The following is a 21,511-nucleotide window of genomic DNA, read 5'->3' as shown; positions in this document are numbered from 1 at the left end:
GCGTTAATGTCTGTGGTGTTTACATGTCTAATAAATAATTGATGAAATCTACAGTGGGCACAGTCTAACTTTATCAGACTGTTGACTTGTGATGCAGTGCGCTGCAACAATTAATTGATTAGTTGTTATCTATTAAATGAATTGCCAACTTACCTGACAATCCATTGATCAGTTTAAGTCATTTTAATGAAAAAAAAAGTCAAATTCTTTGATTCTAGCTTCTTTAATGTGAATATTTTCCAGTTTCTTCACTTTTCTGTGACACTAAGCTGAATATGTTTGGGTTGTTGACAAGACAAGACATTGGAGGGCGTCATCTCAGGCTTTGGGAAACACTGATTGTCATTTTTCACCATTTTCTGACATCTTAAAGACCAAATAACTAATCGATTAATCGAAAAAATAATCAACAGATTTATCGACGGTAAAAATAATCGTTAGCCGCATCCAAATAGACAAGGGATTTTATCTGGAATGATGAGTCTATCAATTGATCAATAGAAAATTAATTAATAATTAAGCCTAAAAGTACTTTTTTCTGTTTTATATCAATGCAAACTAAATAGTTTTTGGTTTGGGACTGCTGGCCGGACATAACCGCACTTAAATACATCTCCTTGGGGCTGTGGGAAACTGATGGATGTTTCCTACAATTTTTTTTTGACGTTTTACTCCAAATAATCGGTTAATTTACAATCTAATCAGCAAATTAACCAATACTTAAAATAGTTTAATTGCAGCCTTACTAATATTGAAGCTAATTTATTTTGATTTTAATTTACACTATTAACCCCAACTTGTTTTAAATTTGGCTGTAGATGGATACTGTGGGTAATTTCAGATCAGATATAATATTCTTAGTGGTGCTAACAGGTAATCTTATTTTCCGCATTCCCTGTTGGAATGAGAACACACTCATATGATGTGCATTAGCCTCCTCTCCGAGGTTCACCTCAGCCTTGAGCCCGGACCGTCTGCCAGGGGTACAGAGAGATTGATATCAGAGAGTTGGAGTGGATTCCTCTGCGTCGGTTCCTGTGGTGATGGGGGTGGCCGTGTGTCAAGGTCAATGTGAAAGGCCTCTTTGTTCCAGCGCAGCAGCCTGGTATGAGAGAGAGGACTGAAGACCTGAATACAGCCCTGTGACTGGGCACGCAGCAGAAAGCAGCACTCTCCAACCACACTCCTAATTTTGATTGGCATGTACAGTCCTGCTCAGGCTCCCTGTTTTAAATGAAGGCTTTTCATTTTCATCACCTCAAATCAAACTCAAGGAACCAATCAGGTTATTGGTGCCACACCAGTGGATGGAACCTGTGAGCTGGGCCTGTCAGGATGGCGTTCACTTCATGGTCAAGGCTCCTTTTGTCCGCCCTTTCACTTAAAACGGAAACGCACCTAGAATGTCTTTCAATAAGTTGCCCCACATGGACAATTGCTGCTCCAGACAGCACTGTGCATTGAATTGAATGTCTGAATTCCAGCTGAAAGCCAGCGGTCCCTGAATTGCTCACTGGGAAATGCAAACAGAGTTTCTATGGTAACGATGCCTTACTGTGAACCTTCTCGCTCTGGCTTTAAGACCAGGAGCCTTGGAGGAGGAGGAGGAAGAGGAAGAGGAGGGTCAGTGGGTACTTGGCTGCTGGGTCTTTTGCTGGTCCAGCTGTCCTGGTTGTCAGACCTCCCTTTCTCCTTCCTCTGTGGACAGGAAGACTTGCTTTGCTCGTACCATGTGTCCACCGGCAGCTGCTGGTGACAGATGCACAAAGTCTTCAGGTGATTCCTGCAACATCATCAGTATCTGCATCACTGCCCAAAGTGTTGACGGTGTGTCCATCTTATCCTGTGCATATCAACTCTTTCCAACCCTGAGCTGTACACAACAGAGGCAGCAGGTGTCGTCCAGCTCTCATAAGGATTTATTTTCACTAGACTTCAGCAACATCAATCAACGGGCAAATATTTTGGTAATCAATTAATTGTTTTCAGTTATTTTCAAGCAGGAATGTGGAACATTTGTTCCAGCTTCTCAAATGGAACAGTTTGCACAACATTTGATAACATCTCCTGGAGCTTTAGAAAACCATGATGCACATTTTTCGCTGTCTTCTGATGTGAATTAGCTATTGTCACTAATGTGGCACTGACTCCATCTGCGTTCTTTTCTGTCTTTTTAATGGACACGCTCACTCAGCCATAAGCAGAAAGCAGTGACCTAACTTAGAGCCATGATTATAATCATAATAACTGAAAAGGTTAGGTTGGAATTTTTGAAGTAGGGTTATACACAGTACAGTCAGTGTACAGTAGGTGTCTGTCGGCAAACCCCCAGTTTGGGTCAGGGCATCGGTGGCTTAGTGGTAGAGCAGACGCCCCATGTACAATGCTGTTGCCACAGCGGCCCGGGTTCAACTCCAGCCTGTGGCCCTTTGCTGCATGTCACTCCCTCTCTCTCTCCCCCCTTCACGCTCATCTGTCCTATCAATTAAAGGCTTAAAATGCCCAAAAAAATATCTTTAAAAAAAAAACAGTTTGGAGAAGCAGACTGGAGTACCAGCACAAAAACAAAGCAATGTACTGTTGTGGGTGGAGGAGAGCAGCAAATCATATTTTAGCCTTCTAAAAAAAGGCCCACCAAAAGAAAAAAATCTATTCAAGTTTAAGTGTATGCTATATTTAGTATATTTTCTCTACTTTACTTTGCTGTCAGACAGCCCTTCCCAATGGGAAGCTGATGCTGTTATCTATTCTCTCTTCATAGCCACCACACTCCTAGCCTGGCGCTGCCAGACACAATTCGCAAAACACAAATGGGTCTGGACACGGACTGTACATTTCCTCTATTCCCGAGGGGCGGTATCAACGGCTGTCACTCAAAGTGCCCCTTCACGCAATTGGAAAGACGGAAAACCAATCAGAGTAAACGAAACTTGTGACGTGGGCTAGCACGACGCCACTGTAAACAGACCAGCAAGCAAGTGTAGCGTGCAGCAGAGATGAGCTGTGATGATATCTAGGAAAGAGTGTTGCCGTCTTTGCCAAAAAATTATGTCACTAAAAGGTGTTATTACAAACAGTGCTCTAATATTTGACAAAAGAGGGAAGGACAAATCCATTTTCGACCGACTTGTTGACTTAGGAGTGACTTTGAAAGAAAGTCCCGAAAAATCTACACGAACATGTCGTTTTTTTCCCGATCAACGGAGCCAGTTGGTAAATTAAACTTTCACCAAACCCCGTAGGAAGGATGGCAAACACTTCAATAATAAGCTTTCAGTACAGCCGTTTGTTCTGCTTTTAAAGAAAATGTACATTCCAGTTCGTTCAGCACATTTACCATCGCAGTTTCAAAATCAGTAGCCATGTGGGTTGTTTACGAAATGCATTCACTCCGCTCCTTGTCCTCCCTATAACCCACCCCAAAGTAATAAACAGTTGTGACTGGCCCGGTAAGCCAAAACCACTTTTGGATCCAAATTAAGGTGGTGTCCACAGCAGTACATTGCTTAGCCTCCGTACTGGTTAGAGGGCTAAACACACAATTCTCAAATAAGGCTTGGCTCAGTCAAGAAGATGCACCTTAGGTGGGCTAGGGGGTTTATGTGTAGTGACATCATTGTGCAAAAACCTACTTCAGTGACTCTAAAACATTTGTACTTAGACCAAAATCTGAATGTTCAGGTTTGAATACAGAAGGAGCACTGTTTGGAAGCTACAGAATGTTATCAAAATCTAAAAAAATAAACCTGACCTTTAACTTGCTTTATGAGTAGGAAAAAAGATCCAAAATAAAATAAAATCTAATTTTAGAGAATGCTTATAAATCACATTTCATTAGCTCTGCTTCTAAAAGATTTAATGTCACTGGGTGGAGCTCATTCAAATAATCTGACTAATCTGTTTTATATGCACACGCAGTCAGTTGCAACATTATGGGCAGGGTCAGATTTCATTGTAATACCAGTTTTAAAAGACCAGTTGAAACCAGACATGAATATGTGGAGCCTTTGTGCTGTCAGTGTGATTCAGCCAGAAGTCACTGCATGGTCATCTCGTGGGTGGAATTAAACAAGAGAAAAAAGTACTGTTGAAAACTACAGTGACATCGCAGAAAGAAGGGCAGCGGCGTTAAAGAGCAGGAGGTCCCCAGCAGTGTGAGGAGGCCTGCGAACTCAGTGCAGTGGCTAATATTTTATGCCTCTTTGGGAAGTGCTGGAATGTGGGGAATGTGTTGACTTCACACACACGCGTGCACAGCTTCCCCCAGCGCTGCTGCCTTGATTAGCTGGAATCAATAGCGTCTCTGTGGTTTTTCTCTGTGTGTGTGTGCATGTGTGTGTGTTAGGGTGTGTGCCTGCACTGTGCGCGTGGCCCTAACCCCAGCACACATAAACACACCGCCTCAGCAGTGAGATAGCCGCCACCCACACTCAGCCACAACTGCAGCTGCAGTCCTAACACCTCCGATCTGACACAATGCTGCCCTGACACTTCTGTGAAGCAGCCCTGGTTTAAAATCTGACCTTTTAATAATCTCGTGGAATAGGCCTAATGCCCTTTTTTCTTATAATTTTATTTATTCTATTTAACAACAACCCACTTCAACTTAGGATAGCGGGCTTCTCTCCACTGGTGCAATTTCGCCAAATAGAAATGGTTTCATCAAATCGCACTACTAGGGAGACTAGGTCATAAAATTACACAGTAATTTCTAATTACTTGAATTCTCACTGGTTAAATAAGTCCAGTTACACAGCATAGATGTATAAAGAGACCTGGATACAGCATTGGAGGGGGGACCCCAATCATTCCTATGAAAGTTGCTCAGTGGCACATGAAGCCAAAAGGTTTGACTTCCTGGATATAAAATTACCCAGATCTTTTGGATCCATGGGTCCATAGAGCACTCAAGACTTTGCTTGGCCAGTTGTTAACTTTTGCTATCTGAGTGGCTCACATCCGGTTTAGCACTCTGCTAACTTGAGTGGAGATACAATCATTTAATCTGGATTTATGAAATATTATCGGACCAAATGTATCAATTCCCCATAGTGACGCAAGTCCTCAGTGGGGGGTTATGATGCTATGATGATTTATAGACATCTCTCACAATGTGAGTCTTTTTGGGGCGATTGGCATCACATGATGGACCCTGAAGTCAAATTTCACGGTTTGGCGACTATGTCAAATTGGCTTCAAAGCCCGGCTTATTACACACAGGGAGAAAGAGGTACTTTATCAACCAAAAAAAACAACACTAAGCTAAGAATCTGCAGCCATGTTAGCAGCTCTGTGTAGGTGTACTTAGGCAAAGCAACACTTTGAGCTAATGTTAACGTGCTCACAGGGACAATGCTAACATGCTGATGTTTGCAGGTCATATTTACAATGTTCACTGTTTTAGTTTAGCCTGTTAGCATGCTAATGTTTGGTAATAGTTACCAAACACAAAGGGGTTGAAGGGAACATCAGTTAAGTATCTGATAATTGACCAAAGCATTGGCCAAATTCGCATTTTGACTTGATAATGGAGCACCAAAGTCATTAAAATGTATCCCTTAGAGATGTTAAAGAGGAACACCACCTACAGTATGTTATTTCCATGGCCTAGGAAAGTTAATGAACATGAGCTACTCTCTCTTAAAGCCAGAAACCAGAGAGTATGTCTCAAACTTGTGATGTCATAGAGTATAAAGTCTGGAGCTACCCCATAGACAATTAATGGGAGACTGATTTTGTGGACCCACAGAATGTTTGTTTTCTTTTTTATACCCAAATTAGATTTATTCTATTGTAGTGTTCTCAGCTCTGAAACAGAAATTGTACCCATATGCTCAAAACATTCCCCTAGGTGCTCTCTGTGTCGTCTGTAACATCTTTCCCAATTCATTGTCTATGGAGCAGCTCCTGCTGACATCACAAATTGGACTTTTAGCTCTTTCATTTTTGTTCAACCATAGGAATAACGTGTGATTTTTGAAAATGGGCATAGTTCCCCTTTTAATATCTTTCAAACGCAAATTAAACGCCATCCTGTCTAATGGTTTTTGAGATATTTTAGTCAGTATCAAAGTGGTGCAGTGACTGACTGACTCACTGACTGAGATTTCCATATCTTAGTGTGGCTAAAAATCCATAGCTATGCCTAAAACAGTATTGTATTTGATTGAACATTAAATGCCACAATACCATGTATGGGATTCCCACATAGCGCTGAACACATCAGAGCGTGAGGGTCGACAAGCCAATAAGGCCCCTCACAGAATGCTCATTAATCCCCATTGGGTCATGAGTTTCCCAGTCTTGAAATGCCTCGCAGCCGCCTCCGTCACCCTGCCTCTTCCACTGCAGCAGTATGGCAGGATTAAGGACTCGGGTGTTGGGTGTCTCCAGCAAAAAGTGATTGCGGGGTCACAGCATGGGCTTGCATGTCTAAATATCAGGTATCAAAGGGGATCTGGGAATTGTGTGCTCCGACTGAGTAAATGTGTAGTGTGCATGAAGCAGACCAGGCGCTGTCTTCATCGGGTGGTTTGGAGATCAGGGTTGCTTAATTTTGGCAGAGACCAGTGGGATCACATCCAGTCAAAAACCTACAGTAGCAACAGCCAAAGTGTTGATGAAACTACCAGCCATGCATGTGATAGAGAGCTCCACACTGCTAAGCTTTATCATGTAAATTCCTCTCTCTTGGCTGATGTCTGTATTATAACTAATTATTTCTGTTTGTGAATGGTCATTTGCTGCTCAAGTCTGCTCCTACAAGACTGTCTCCTTCTCCCTTTTGTCCCTCATCGTCCTCTTTTCTTCATGGGTGAATGTGCGCGGCTGCTGTCAGCTCATATGGCTCCCAGAGGCCGTGTTGGGGTGCCCTGTTCGTTCAGCAAACACGCCAATGTCCTCCGGAGTGGGGGGTCCTGCCGCACAGAGCCGCTGGGAGCCCCCCGATGCTCAGCAGCCCAATAACGGAGCAGAATTTGGCTCGGTGGACGTCAAGCAAACACACTGCAAATGGCACTTTTATTTACTTGCCTTCATGTCCCCGCCCCCAACAGCCTTCATTTACTGGGATCCACAGTGCCATTTCCAGGAGCCCCATGGCAACAGTCGGCCTTGTCAACGGGGGGACAACTTTCTCATGATGTCACCACGTCATGGTGATCGGCGGTCTGCTGCAAAGAGATGGAGCTCACTCTGAGATGACAGAATTTCCATGGACCTGATATTTCTTTATACTAACACACAAAATTTTGATTTTGGCAATAAAACTCGACCTTGATCTGTGATAGTAAAGTCACATTTCTTTCGGAAGGATCAGGTTTAGTATGTTGTAATCTCATGACTGTGTTTGCTCCCTTGTTGTCTAGTTTTTCTCACTATCACAATAGTAAAGGCACCAGTATACTCCATCAGAATGACTTGTTAGACCATTGAATAGCTTCAGTACAACCCCTCCCCCCAGACCTTCCGATGTTGGATTTAAGGGAGGGCGTTGTCCAGCAATCCATAACTTTCTGAAACTGACAAAAATCTCGAAGATGCGTGCAGTAATCCCCACAGATATCCCAATAAACTATTATCCTGTCTCTTAAGGATGACTATGTCTTCACTCCACCTTCAAGTCTGGCAGCTATAAACACTTTTGTAAACATGTTGTTTGAACTTATTTTCTAGCACGACCCAACCCAAAGTGATTCAGTGCATTGTGGATCGACCATCACGAAAACTTCCACTGATCACAATAACAAAAGCTTGTTCCATCACCGGAGTTCGCTTGACTTAATCTTGGCTTTGAATGAGCGTGTTGTTGTGTGCTCCATACAACTTTTAACTCATCAACCTTTGCTTCTTGTCTGATTGTGATAATGCGATCTGCTCCAGCTCCTCTGCTCTCAGGCCTGTCAGACTCAGCAGATCTGCTGTTTGCACAGTCCAATGAGCACCAGTGGCTTTGCCCCGTCAGTGGACTCCTCCTTGGCAACCAGGCCAACCCCCTCTGACCTTCGGCCTGGGTTTGGCCTTTGGATGAGGAGAGAAAAAAAAAGGTTCCTATCTAAATTCAGCCATTAGAATCTGGAGGAGACGGGGGCGTGCCCTCTAGCCTCTAAAGGAAACACACATCTTGGGGCATTGTGGGGTGACAAAGATCATCAGCCAATGGAGGGGCAAGTGCAGAGCGTGATGAATTGTGTAATGGAACATGTGACGTTTGATGGATGTCTAAATGAGGAGCATAATAGCTTGTGTGATGGATAGGTAGGAAGCGAACACTTAGATTTTCACACAGGAGCGGATGTGAGCTGTTAGTCTTTGGGACGGAGGATGATGGATCGATTCCTGAGGGAGGAGGACTCAGCAAATGAGGAAATAAATGCATCGTACTGCTGTTTCGTTTTTAGATTATTTCTGATTTTATTTACAACTGGATGGTTTCATGAATAACACAGTTTGAGCCACGAGCCCATCACGACCCAAAACAAATATTCAAAAAGTGTGTTACACTGTTACTCTCAATGATGTAGACACTGGTTAAACACCTCAAGCATACAACACACATTATAATCTCTCTTTATGTGTAAATCTGACTCATGATCACACTCTCAGGTCCTCATTCCAACTTGTGAAATACCGCTGCTTTGTCAGTGGACCTACTCAGTTTTGGATGTACAGGGAAGGCGTATCAATTTACACTCATTACATGCATTGTCTCCTTTTAAAATACATGTCTATTTTTAAAGCAAATGTACAGTTTCTGCTCATTAAATTCTAAATAAATTTACAGTGCAGGTAAACACTTTGTTTTTAGGTTTACTTCCCGAAAATAAAATGCGGTTGTTACTAATGTCATGTAACCTCACATGACATACATCTTGTTACTAAAGAAACTCAACAGACTCCTGGTTTCACACGAGAAATGAATGGCAGGAACCCAGGTGAAAGTTTGGCATTTATTCAACCCACCAACCCTATGCAGACTTTCTTGTTCTCTATATTATGGTAGTTGCCCGTGGTGTCAAAGCAGCTGACACCTGGTCTGTGGGTCGATGTCTGCTGCCGAGATCCTGTGACAAAGCGGTGGTATTTGATGAACTGGAAGTGAGAAATATTTTTTCACTAGTGCCATACTTTTGCACTAGTGAAAGACTATGTTGAAGTGGATAATTGAAATTTCTGACACTGACATTTTTTCACCCTGCATCAAATGAGAAGCATGTAATTAAATCAGCCCTAGTATGATTTTGCAATTTAAAATAAATTAAATTACATATAGTATGATTGATGTGAATTCCTGTTTTAAAAATCCAACATTTTGTGGGTGATCTTTGCCCAAAAAGAATCCATCATCCAAGATCAAATAAAGCTGTAAAATTATTCGAGCGTGCTTCTTCAACATTGTGAGCACAATTTAGGGCCTGTCACACACAGCACAGCTCAGCACACACTCCAGTGTCAAACTCTTATAAAACAGACTTTTTTTACTGCTGCAAATGTTTGCTTGGATTAAAAACACTTTAAATTTCCCTCTGTACAACCCTCAAAATAAGATATTACGTTGAATGATAGAGTCTGGGTTCCATGTCACGGAGGGGTTTCATTAAAATCATTACTGGTTGTAAACCAGCGTGCTGAGCTCTGAGTTACAGCAACAGTTATCAAGCGGACAAGTGTTGGCAACAGCTGAACAGTCAGCTGGGAAAAGAATGGCTGAGCCCAGGGAAAGTAGAGCTGTAGGGGGTTACACACACACACACACACACACACACACACACACACATGCAAACATAGTTGTGTGCACATGCATGAAGCCGTTTCACGTAGAAGCTTGGCACAGGTGACAGTCAGTGACCCTTAATCAGAGTTCAAGACCCTGTTGCGTTGCTAGGGACCTGCAGGAACTCCCAAAGGTCAAAGGTCAACCTGATTGATTAGCACTGAACATATAATCCAACACTTGGCAATGGCAGGACAGAAAGAGAACAAAAAGAAGCCAGTTTTGCATGAGAAATCACTTAAATTCACGTGCAGTTTTTTAATCTCACTCTCGTCTTGAGGAAGCTGCTGCAGAGCTGCGTGCTCATGTTGCACCACAGTCAAGTTTATCCAGTTGCAAACCAAAGACACAAGCTCTAGCTGGCATGACATAATGTGTCGATTTTGGGGGGATTATCACCGCTTTACTGTGGAATGCATAACATGTCTGAGTAGGGAAATCAGGGCGCAGGAGCCTCACCATGTGCTGACAGTTAAAATTTTGCATCTAAAAAACTGTGAGACTGCTGAAAGAAATATTGTACACTCCTCCACTGCTATGACTGTGGAAACCGTTGTATTATGTCTCCTGTGGTTCTGGAGGACCTTTGCAATGCCTGAAGAAATATCCGTGATGATGCCACCAGAGTCATCGAGGTTTAGGCTCGGAGGGCTGCAAATTATTTTGTTATAAACTGGGAACGTACAGATTTAAAGACATGAGCAATCAGCGGCAGAGGAGGGTCTAATGAAATGCACTGTCAAGTTGCATTATGAAAACTGTGAGATCCAGTGTTTCTTGGAGCTTGAACCGGGATATCTCAACATCTGCTGCTTTGATTTCAACCACTATTTATTTTTTAAAGATGTCTCTAGCAAATCGCCAAACTTTGTGGAAGTGCAGTGCTGGTGTACCAGTTTCATCCAAGATTGGAATAAGTAAAACATGAGAAACCACAGCCTTTTTTTTTCTCAAATACTGTCGATTGAATTTCACACACATATGTGCATCAGTTGTTGAGTCCCATTTTATTGTTTTCCTTCAGTATTTTGGAAATAGAGTTGGGTTATTTTCGCTTTTATAATCCAGTCATTGTCTTAAATGTTAGACTGCATTATAGGAATCTAAAGTTTTGCAAGTTTGAAAAAAAGAGAACATTTAAAGTAACAATATATACATTATTTTTCTTCATCCTTTATCCATCTGAAACTAATATGTGCTGCAAATATAAAACATGACCATTTCTGGCTAATTCCCCCTTAAAAATAAAGTGAACACTTACATTTTCACACAGTCTGCTCAGAAAGACACTGTCCTTAATAAATGGATTATTAAAAATGACTTGATGGCAGTGACATTTGGTTAACACCCCATGCAGGCTGGATACACACAGGTCACACATCCCTCTCAATAGGACAGATGCTGCCCCCTAGAGGAAGACAGTCTCTTGCCACTGCTGTATCCTGGGACAATGACAATGTTGAGGCCAGAGCACATCCCTCCACTTCATCATCATCATGTCTGCACCGATGTACGGAGTTATGTACAGTATTAGCCCACAAACCGAACCCATAATAACAGTGTAATAAGAGCACAGAAAGTAGGCTTTATGTTAAAAGTCTCTCTCCAATCCCAGAGAGACAGCTCGTATTACTAGCCGTGGTGAAATGTAGGTTTATGCTGTAGTCATAACAAAGCTCGTACAAGACTGACACTGCATAATAAAAGGGCTGCAGCGATGATCATTTGTACTGCAGACAAGCCGTCCACACGCTGATGGATGGCTTGATTCTGTCTAACATAACACAGGACGTGTCCAACGCAATGAGGCCGTGCCTACCTGCAGACATGAGTAAATATACAAAGAGAAGAGTGGTGCTACCCTGCTGATGCAGAAAACTGACAACTACAAGTCACTGTCCCAAAGACAACAGTGACCCCACTGGGGAAGGAAACCGTACTCTGCTTTCAGCTGAGAGTGATTTGGCCGAGTGTGTACTTAAAAAGTCATCAGTGTATCCACAAGGGTTGGATTTTCAGTGAGTGTTGGAAGATATTTCATACCAAATTTAGAAAGAAAACAAAGTCCAACAGATCAAGTTCAGTTCATGACGCCTGGGAAGAAATTCAGTAATAAAATAATAGTTGTTTGCCTGCGAGGGGTCTGTGGGGTTGTTTATAATGGGCCTGTGAACACTGAAGACCTTTTATTGAATTTGTTTAAGTGATCACGACAAGCAAGAAAGTTGTACCATAGTTTCATGATTTACTTCCAGGAATCATTTAAAGTCATCAATTACTTGGAGTAATTTGTTTCATTTATGTTTTTTCCCCACTCATAAAGGTCTTACAGCAGAAAAAAGGAACATTTCAGTCCTTTTTTTTTTTTTTTTTTTACTTCTGAAAGAATGAAGCAAGACTTTTATACACATACTGAACAGATTTTCCTCAGTGGAAGATACATTATATATAGGATATGGTTGGGGGGTTACATTTACAGTTCAGCAATGGGTTTGTGTGGCCAGTAAGGATATTTTATTTTGTCTAACTTTGTCTCTGAGAAAGTGTCGTTCAAGTCTTTGGTGGTCATCTCGTCGAAGGAATCCATGTTCCTGAGTTTATCCAGTGGGGGAAGGAAGAGCACAGGAAGTTTCCATGGTGTTTTTTTTGTTTGTTTGCTTGTGATGCCTGCTTTCATCTCACCAAGTTGGCTTGTAGTTCGTTCATTCAGTTCTGTAACAGCTTATCCTCTTGGGGGTCGTGGGGGGCTGGAGCCTATCCCACCTGACATTGAGCGAGAGGTGGGGTACACCCTGGACAGGTCGCCAGACTATCACAGCTCTGACACATAGAGACAGACAGATATTCACACTCAAATTCACATCTATGGTGTTTCAACTGACATAAGGGCTGGGGAGATTGTCCCTCTGGGGCCCTCAGAAGAGCTGATGATCAGAGGCAGCTGTGTGATGCATGGATACTGGGACGATCCTGAGAGGACCAGAGAGGTTATCTCCCAAGACCGCTGGTACAGGACTGGGTAAGAGCCGTTGAAGGACGCATAAAGGACATGATCATCCGAGGAGGGTAGAACATCTACCCTGCTGAGATGAAACAGTTTCTCTATACACATCCCAAAGTACAGGAGGTGCAGGTGAGACTTGGAACCACTAGATGGCAGCAAAGATCCGATACATTGCTTCCAGTCAAAGCAAATATACACCTTGCTGCACTACATTAAATCTACATTCTAGTCATTTTCTCTGTTTCCCAGGTGGTTGGAGTGAAAGATGAGAGGCTGGGTGAGCAGGTGTGTGCCTGCATCAGGCTGAAGGAGGGCCAGACCTCCAGTGCAGAGGAGATAAGAGCATTCTGCAAAGGCCAGGTGAGAGTAGGTTATGTTAAAAATAAAATATCTCGACATTCTCATAATCAAAGCACAGTAATGCAGTTTGTGTTGTTTAATATAGCACAAGGCCTGTGCTACCAGGTCTAGTTGACATGGGTTAGTCATTATGTTGCACAACTCTTAGTGTCTTTGTGTCCACTTGTCAGACATATGATTAAGATGTTTCAATAAAGCAAGTGTAATGCCAGTTTGTCTCTCTCCTGGTGGCTCATGTTTTTTTTAAAGCAGCTCATTGTCTTTTGCTTTTTGGGGGCAGACAGTCTACAAATCTTTTGAAATGGTCGACTTTTCGCCAGTGAGAATGACTCAAAGTTGACAATTACACATGAGAGGTCAATTTCGACCTGTGTCAACATAGGCAGGTAAGAATCAGATTATTCGTTGTTTGGACCCAGTATCTTCTCACCAGACAGTGTTTAGATCCAGTTGTAACAGACTGTGTGACACTAAATAATGTCAGCACTGTTAAGATCCTGTGCTCACAGTCTCAGATCTGTGGATGGACTCAAACACAGCAAGGCTTGGAAATTATGCAGCACAGGTCTGCTCCAGTGGGGTCGGTGAGTTCAATGTTTTTTTAAGGGGTGTCCTTTTGCATGATGTAATTGAGCCAAATGGGACATGCTCCTGGATCAACATCCCACACTGTGTTCCTGGACCAGCATTGCAATGAACCAATCACAGCCCTCTGACATCATCACTGCACTGCTCCTTTGTATTTCTTCTGAGCTGAACCAAGTTTTCCAAGATTACGTTTGTTCAATTGAAAAATAAATCCCCAGTAACATCGAACAAACACCTTATAAGCTACTGCAGGGTTAGAGAGTTAGCTTGCTAACTAGGTAGGCTATGCTAACGAGTTAGCTTGCCAATAGGTTAGAATATTTTTCACTAACATTAGGACTAAAGATAATATCATTTTGTGGTTGCAAAGAGTCGCAGTGGACATATTTTATTATTTATTTTATTTTGATATTTCAATAAATATACTGATGTGTAGTGCCAGCCTCTTTCTGTCCTGGTGGCTCATGTTTGTTATCAGCTCCTTGTCTTTGGCTTTTTTAGTGCGAACAGTATAAATCTTTTTATATTGACAACTGGCTATTAGCCAGTGAGAATGAGTGGAAGTTAAAGATTACACATGGGTGGTAAATTTCAACTCAAGATAGGCAGGTAAGACTGAGCTTATTAGTTGTTAGGACCCAGTATCTGCTCACCAGACAGTGTTTAGATCCAGCTGTAACAGACTGTTTGATACTTAGGAGCAATGTCAGCACTGTTAAGATCCTGTGCTCACAGTCTCAGATCTGTGGATGGACTCAAACACAGCAAGGCTTGGAAATTATGCAGCACAGGTCTGCTCCAGTGGGGTCGGTGAGTTCAATGCATTTTATGTGCGGTGGTGAAATGGCAACATGGTTGTACTCAAATACTTATTGAAGATGCTTTGAAACCAAGTGACAAAGATCTAAATGTAGAATTGGTAATTGGTCAATAATTAAAAAAAAACATAACAACAGTATTACAGACAATACTAATCTCACTGGGTCCATCACTTTTAGCCAGGAGGAGGTTAAATTAAACAGCTGGTTGTCATTTAACATTTTAACCTTCAGTGTGCCCCTGACTGCCTGTATTTCTTATTTGCTGACATGTTGATATTAACATATTATAAGCACAAATTTGTGTTAAGTCCATCTTCCACAACCAAGTATTTTGAACTGGTTTTGTATAGAGACAATGCACTTTCATTAATGGCCAGGGAATTGAACAATTGTGTTCTATAACACTGTCTGTCTCAGAATGGACAGTTTTTATGCCTCCGTGTTGGCAACAGCTGTTGCCAGAGGCATTATGTCATTTTTTATCTAAAAGGTCATAATGTTCTGCAGAAACACTTTTCTGGCCATTATTCAGCACCATAACTCAGGAACAGAAGGAGAGACATCCACGTGTTAAAAGGTTTTAGCTCCTTCACAGCAACATCCATATTTATATGAGTCTGGACAGACATGGACGCAAACTGTAACTGTAACCTGACTGGTTAGCGGAGGCGTACAACCACAAAGCTGTAGCCTAATTCTAGGGTTTTTCCTTTTGTTTTGTTTTTACAAAAACAACACAGCAGAACCAGAGATACCAATATCTTCCTTTTTACTCTAAGCATTCTTCTTCCATGTCAAAACCTGGTGTCGACCCATTTCGCATCTCCTCACCTTCTGGATTTATTTCTGGGTTTGCAGCCTGCTAATCATGCACTGTAGTTTGCTGCAATATCGGTATAAAAAGTGTGGCCAGATTAGGCCAGAGACTGTCACTGAAACCTGCCTCTGGTTCTTTTAGGTTTAAGGGTCATTATCAGTGCACTGAAAAAATGGCTCCTCAAAGTTGAGTCTGTTTGCATTAATCCACTGATGTTTTGATGTTCCTTAGCCATGAAGACTAAGCCTGATGTTCTTGATGTGAAACACCTGTGCTTTCCTAATTCTATGTATGCCAGGTCCCTCCATGTGGACACTCCTCCCAACAAACCCTCTCTGACTACCAGCTACGTCCATGGTACCTCCACCATCTCTCTGCTTCCCCTGACTGTAGGCCAGTGCCTGGACTCCACAGTGCGGCGCTGGCCTGACCGTGAAGCTGTGGCCTTCCTGCAGGACGGCATCCGGAAAACCTTTGCACAGTTTCAACAAGATGTGAGTTTTAGACTTTGTGCCTTTATGCATGTTTCAACACTTAAAACAGCTATTAATGATGTACCAATGAGTCTCTGCAACAACTATTGAGATGTTTGTACATTTTATTGCAGTGTCAACATGATAGAATAGCCATTTGAACTTTATTACGCCTAAATTACGCCTAATAAAATCACGTGTGGCTGTCCTGATGCACAGAATGTGCCTTCTTAAAACTATTTAGCCTGTTTCGTCAATGACTCTATGTGAAGTAGCACCCATTGGTTTGATGGTGTGCATTGGTGCTCTTCTTTTGGGGAAATCATCACCAAACTTCTGTAAATTACAAAAAACTTTAAAGCTAACGAACTAACTAACTGTTGGTGAAGAATTATCTACTGTTGTTGTGACATTTGTTGGTGCAGGTTGACAAGGCGGCTGCAGGTTTGCTTGCTTTGGGCCTGAAGAGAGGCGACAGACTGGGAGTTTGGGGACCCAACACGTATGAATGGATCCTTTTCCAGTTTGCTTCAGCCAAAGCTGGAATCATACTGGTCAGTCTGGGAATTGTTTGCAGCTTTAACAATTGTCAAGTGTCATTGAGTAGGACATTAACCCCTTTCAGGGGCCCTGAAGAGCTATTCTGTTGTTGTACCATAATACTATAAGTATTCACTTCTTAACACACTATGATATAATATGACATTCAGCCATGCAGTGCAGAATATTTTATGTGTACAATATGGTATCTATGATAAAGCCCTCTGGAAAATGTGGGTTGAAGGGCTGGAAATGTACACTTGACAACTGTTGTTATATGTGCAGGTGTCATTGAACCCGGCCTATCAGGTGAAGGAAGTGGAGTTTACTCTAAAGAAGGTAGTAACTAAGTACATTCACTCCAGGTACTCGTGCTGTACCTAAGTATTTAAATTTTTTGGCAACTCTACACTTCTACTACATTATAATTCAGAGGCAAATATTGCACTGTTGACTCCACTGCATTTATTTTATACCTTTAGTTTCCAGTTACTTTGCAAGTTCAGATTATTAATAGAAAATATAGATATGTATTATGGAAAAAAGATCAGACTTTATTGGTCCCTTGGCAAAATTCGCAAACTATGTGGCAGTATATACAGAGAAAACACAAGCGCCCTTATACCAGCTGCAACATTGAAGTAATGTACATGTTAGTAATGTTTTTACATTTGTAAAATTTATAGATTTTCTACACTGCATTTCTACACTGTGATATTGCTATTTATACTTAAGGAAAAGATAGGAGTATTTCTGCCACCAGTGAGAACCACATGTATTTCATAGAAAAAATAATTCTTACACACAATTATGTAAATACAGAAATGCAACAGACCTGATTTGTCACATGCAGGTCCAGTGTAAAGCTGTGGTCTGCCCGACCCGCTTTAAAACCCAAAATTTCTGTGAGATGCTGAGGGAACTCTGCCCAGAGATCGACACAGCGCCAACAGGCACGATCAGAAGCTCCAGGTTTGACTGAGCCAATGAGAAATGTCACATCTAACACATGTTCTTCCTCTATTGTCATTTCGGTAGCAAAAGACTGTAAATACTTTACAATATGTGAGTAATAGTTTTGTGGATGTGACCTAAGAATCCTGTTTTGGGTCTGCCAGGTTGCCAGACTTGCGAATGGTGATTGTGACAGATAGCAGACAGCCAGGGATGCTCCACGTAGAGGATGTGATGCAAGCAGGAGAGAGTCGACACCACAAAGAGCTGATGGATCTGCAGAGTAAACTGTCCTTCGATGAGCCCATCAACATCCAGTTCACATCAGTAACCTTCAGCATCTTTCACACTATCACACATGTATTGTATGTGACTGACATTATAATCTTACAATGATTCAAAACAAATCATGTTGCTTGTTTATTTGTTCCAGGGGACTACAGGGAGTCCAAAGGGAGCATGTCTTTCCCACCACAACATCGTAAACAATGCTTATTTTTTGGGTCTTCGACTTGGTTATGGATGCAGAGTAAGTCTATACTTGTCTCTTCTTATTTTAGGAAAACGCAGGTAGTGAAAGTGTAATTAATCTTAAAGGCCATATTTCTATCAGCCTCAGGTGCGAGTGTGTGTGCCTGTACCCATGTACCACTGCTTTGGCTCTGTGGCTGGAGGGATGAGTATGGCAGTACATGGCATCACACTGGTCTTCCCTTCCCCTGGCTACAACAGCCGAGCCAACCTAGAGGCCATTCAGAGTGAAAAGTATGGCATGCTGCTCATCACCTAAATGACTATCAAATAAACAACATTATGCAACTTAATCGAATCTTACTTTTCTCACTGAAGGTGCAATTTTGTCTATGGCACTCCCACAATGTACACTGACATGCTCAGCCAACCAGATTTACACAAGTACGATTTCTCATCAGTTGAAGCTGGTGAGTGATTTGAAGACTGTGTTGTATTTAGATTGGTGTTTAGCAAGCTTTTCAATAAGTGCTGCTGTGTTTTAGGCCTCATGGGAGGTTCTCCGTGCCCTCCTGAGGTTGTGAGAAGACTGAGAACAGACATGAACATGAAAGAAATAACGGTGAGAGGTTACATGTCCAATATAAAACTTATACGAGTATAGCTTCTCCAGCATGTGTGAACACGTGTGCATCATGTTTTAATAGTTAGCTTATGGAACCACTGAGAACAGCCCCGTAACATTTCTGGGATTCCCACAAGACAACGAGGACCTGAAGATAAATACTATTGGATGTATCATGAACCACACTGAGGTACGACCCATTTTTTGGACAAACCTTTATCTACCCATCACCATAACTATACTGTGATTTAGTGTGCTGGTGTGTCTTTGCCATAGGCCAAAGTGGTGGACCCTACTACTGGGGAGATTGTCCCTCTGGGGGCCTCAGGAGAGCTGATGATCAGAGGCAGCTGTGTGATGCATGGATACTGGGACGATCCGGAGAAGACCAGAGAGGTTATCTCCCAAGACCGCTGGTACAGGACTGGGTAAGATCCTACATGTACAATAAATAATTAATGTTTATCTTAAAGATAAAATACAGAGGCATGTTTCTGGAATAGGGGTTGAGTTGATTTTTCTCTTCTACACAGTGACACGGCCAGTTTGAACAGTCTGGGATACTGCCGCATTGAAGGACGCACAAAGGACATGATCATCCGAGGAGGGGAGAACATCTACCCTGCTGAGATAGAGCAGTTTCTCTATACACATCCCAAAGTACAGGAGGTGCAGGTGAGACTTAATAGCACTAGAGGGCAGCAAAGATATACATGGCCTCCACACAGCTGACAGCAAAGATACACCTTGAAGTCATAATCTCTTTTGCTTAATGTGAATACAGTTGTAGATGTTCTGTTTAATGTTCATTTCATCATTTCATGAGAATAAATTCGATGTTTTACAATGAGCCGAGACGCTAATTCTACATTCTAGTCATTTTCCCTGTTTCCCAGGTGGTTGGAGTGAAAGATGAGAGGCTGGGTGAGCAGGTGTGTGCCTGCATCAGGCTGAAGGAGGGCCAGACCTCCAGTGCAGAGGAGATAAAAGCATTCTGCAAAGGCCAGGTGAGAGTAGGTGATTTAATACAATATCCCAGCATACTCATAATCAAAGCACAGCTTTTCAGTTTGTGTTGTTTCTTCCTAGATTTCTCACTTCAAGATCCCACACTATGTGATGTTCGTAGACAGCTACCCTCTGACAGCTGTAGGAAAGGTACACGCTTTTGATCTGACACCAACAACCTAACTATTAAGATGGCAGCGGTAAAATATGGTTGATTACTACACTGAGACTGAAATGGCTGCTGCTTTTTGTTTTTACAGGTGAAGAAGAACATACTGAAGGAAGAAATGGAGAAGAAATTATTCCATTGATGTTGTTTTAGTGGAAAAACTGTTAAGTATATTAATGAGGGGTGTCCTTTTGCATGATGTGAATGAACCAATTAAGACATGCTCCGAGATCAACATCTCACAGTGCGTTCCTGGACCAACACTGCAACTACCCATAAACAGCCCTCTGACATCATCACTGTGCTGCTCCGAGCTCAACCAAGTTTTCCAAGATTAAGTTTGTCCAATTGAACAAAATTCTCCGTAACACCGGACAAAAACCTCATAAACTACAGCAGGATTAGCAAGTTAGCTTGCTAACTAGGTAGGCTATGCTAACGAGCAAGCTTAAAACAATATTCTAGCCTATTGGGAAGCTTACTTGTTAGCATAGCCTCCCTTGTTAGCAAGCTAACTCATCTAGCTAATCCTCATAAGGATTTTGTTCACTTGTCCTAACTTCTACTTTGTTAACGTAGCTTAGCTCTGAAGAAGCTCAAAGAATTTTAAAAGAAGCACAGGCGCAGCACACTGATGATTTTAGAGGGCCGTGATTGGTTGATAGCAATGTTGGTCCTGGATTGCACTGTGGGATGCTTGATCCATGTCCTACTTGGCATGGATCTGCATGTTCACAGGAAAAAGTATCCCATGGCCTGTAGGTGGCACTGCAGGCTCCATCATGTGAAGCTGTAATCATTCAAACCAACATTTTGTTCAGTTTGTGATTATCAACCTTTTGAATAAAAAAATGTCATCACTTTATCATTTTATCCTGTCAGACATTTGTAGCATAACACAACATGTTTTAGCCATATCTCAAGAATGTATATGTAATTATGACAAAATGTCACACATATGTCTAATAGCATAAAATAATGAAATGATGAGGCACTGTGGCATCATAATGTAACTTTTCTGGCCATTATTCAGCGCCATAACTCAGGAACAGATGCAATGTGCAATACAATTTCTGTGCTACCAAGTCAAGTTGACAAGGGTTTGGCATTATATTGTTCATCTTTGACATATTTCTCTGTCAATTTGTTAGACAAGATGATAAAGATGTTTCAATAAATTTCCACTTTCTATTTACGCTTTATGCTGCTGCAACTCATTTAGAATCTTACTGGATTTTATGATTTATAGTTTTACAAATCTATGATTTTATGAATCAGTCAATCCATGTTTTAAACTGTTTTTAAGTGTCCTTTTATATTAAATTGCCTTGTCTGTTTTATGTCCACTATGTCTATTTTCATGTGAAGCACTCAGTGCTTATAATGCGCTCATTGTAGAGAACATAAGTTATACCTATAACTATGGATCTATGAGACCAAACGATGACCGTCACCACAGTCTTCACCTTGAATGATGCCATCCTACTACCTATCCTTGAGACCTTATGTCAACAAAGTCATGTGACTGACCTTAGGAGGCTTGACTCGTAGTCTATAAGAGTATCCGGGTGACACTGCCTCCTCCTCTTGCCTNGAGACCTTATGTCAACAAAGTCATGTGACTGACCTTAGGAGGCTTGACTCGTAGTCTATAAGAGTATCCGGGTGACACTGCCTCCTCCTCTTGCCTGGAACGCCTCAGCCCGTTCTGCACGACAAGAGAATGGTGACGGTCATCGTTTGGTCTTATAGATCCATAGTTATAGGTATAACTTACGATCTATTTCGACCTCACTCAGACTGTCACCACGGTCTTCACCTTGGATGACTCATACCATCAGGGTCGTGAAGAACGGAGGACCCCACGTCGTCACAACTCCGTCCAGCAGTAGCTGAAAGCACAGCCACA

General features: G+C 41.9%; 1 protein-coding gene across 1 annotated transcript; it reads left to right on the top strand.

Annotated features, from left to right (window-relative positions):
- Nucleotides 1-14,427: 14,427 nt before the first annotated feature.
- Nucleotides 14,428-19,829, top strand: LOC126405627 (medium-chain acyl-CoA ligase ACSF2, mitochondrial-like). The gene is made up of 16 exons (XM_050069428.1): nucleotides 14,428-14,534; nucleotides 15,661-15,856; nucleotides 16,261-16,389; nucleotides 16,661-16,714; nucleotides 17,229-17,347; nucleotides 17,494-17,656; nucleotides 17,763-17,858; nucleotides 17,943-18,094; nucleotides 18,179-18,270; nucleotides 18,346-18,422; nucleotides 18,508-18,615; nucleotides 18,702-18,853; nucleotides 18,959-19,100; nucleotides 19,322-19,432; nucleotides 19,515-19,583; nucleotides 19,694-19,829. Exons 1-16 carry the CDS (start codon nucleotides 14,428-14,430, stop codon nucleotides 19,742-19,744), a joined length of 1,818 nt encoding a protein of 605 aa, XP_049925385.1. The 3' UTR covers nucleotides 19,745-19,829.
- The last annotated feature ends 1,682 nt before the right edge of the window (nucleotides 19,830-21,511 follow it).

This window comes from Epinephelus moara, chromosome 18 (assembly GCF_006386435.1).
Source record: "Epinephelus moara isolate mb chromosome 18, YSFRI_EMoa_1.0, whole genome shotgun sequence".
NCBI classification, from domain to species: domain Eukaryota; kingdom Metazoa; phylum Chordata; class Actinopteri; order Perciformes; family Serranidae; genus Epinephelus; species Epinephelus moara.
The sequence above is the reverse complement of the archived record's forward strand: the minus strand, read 5'-3'. Positions and strand labels throughout refer to the sequence as shown.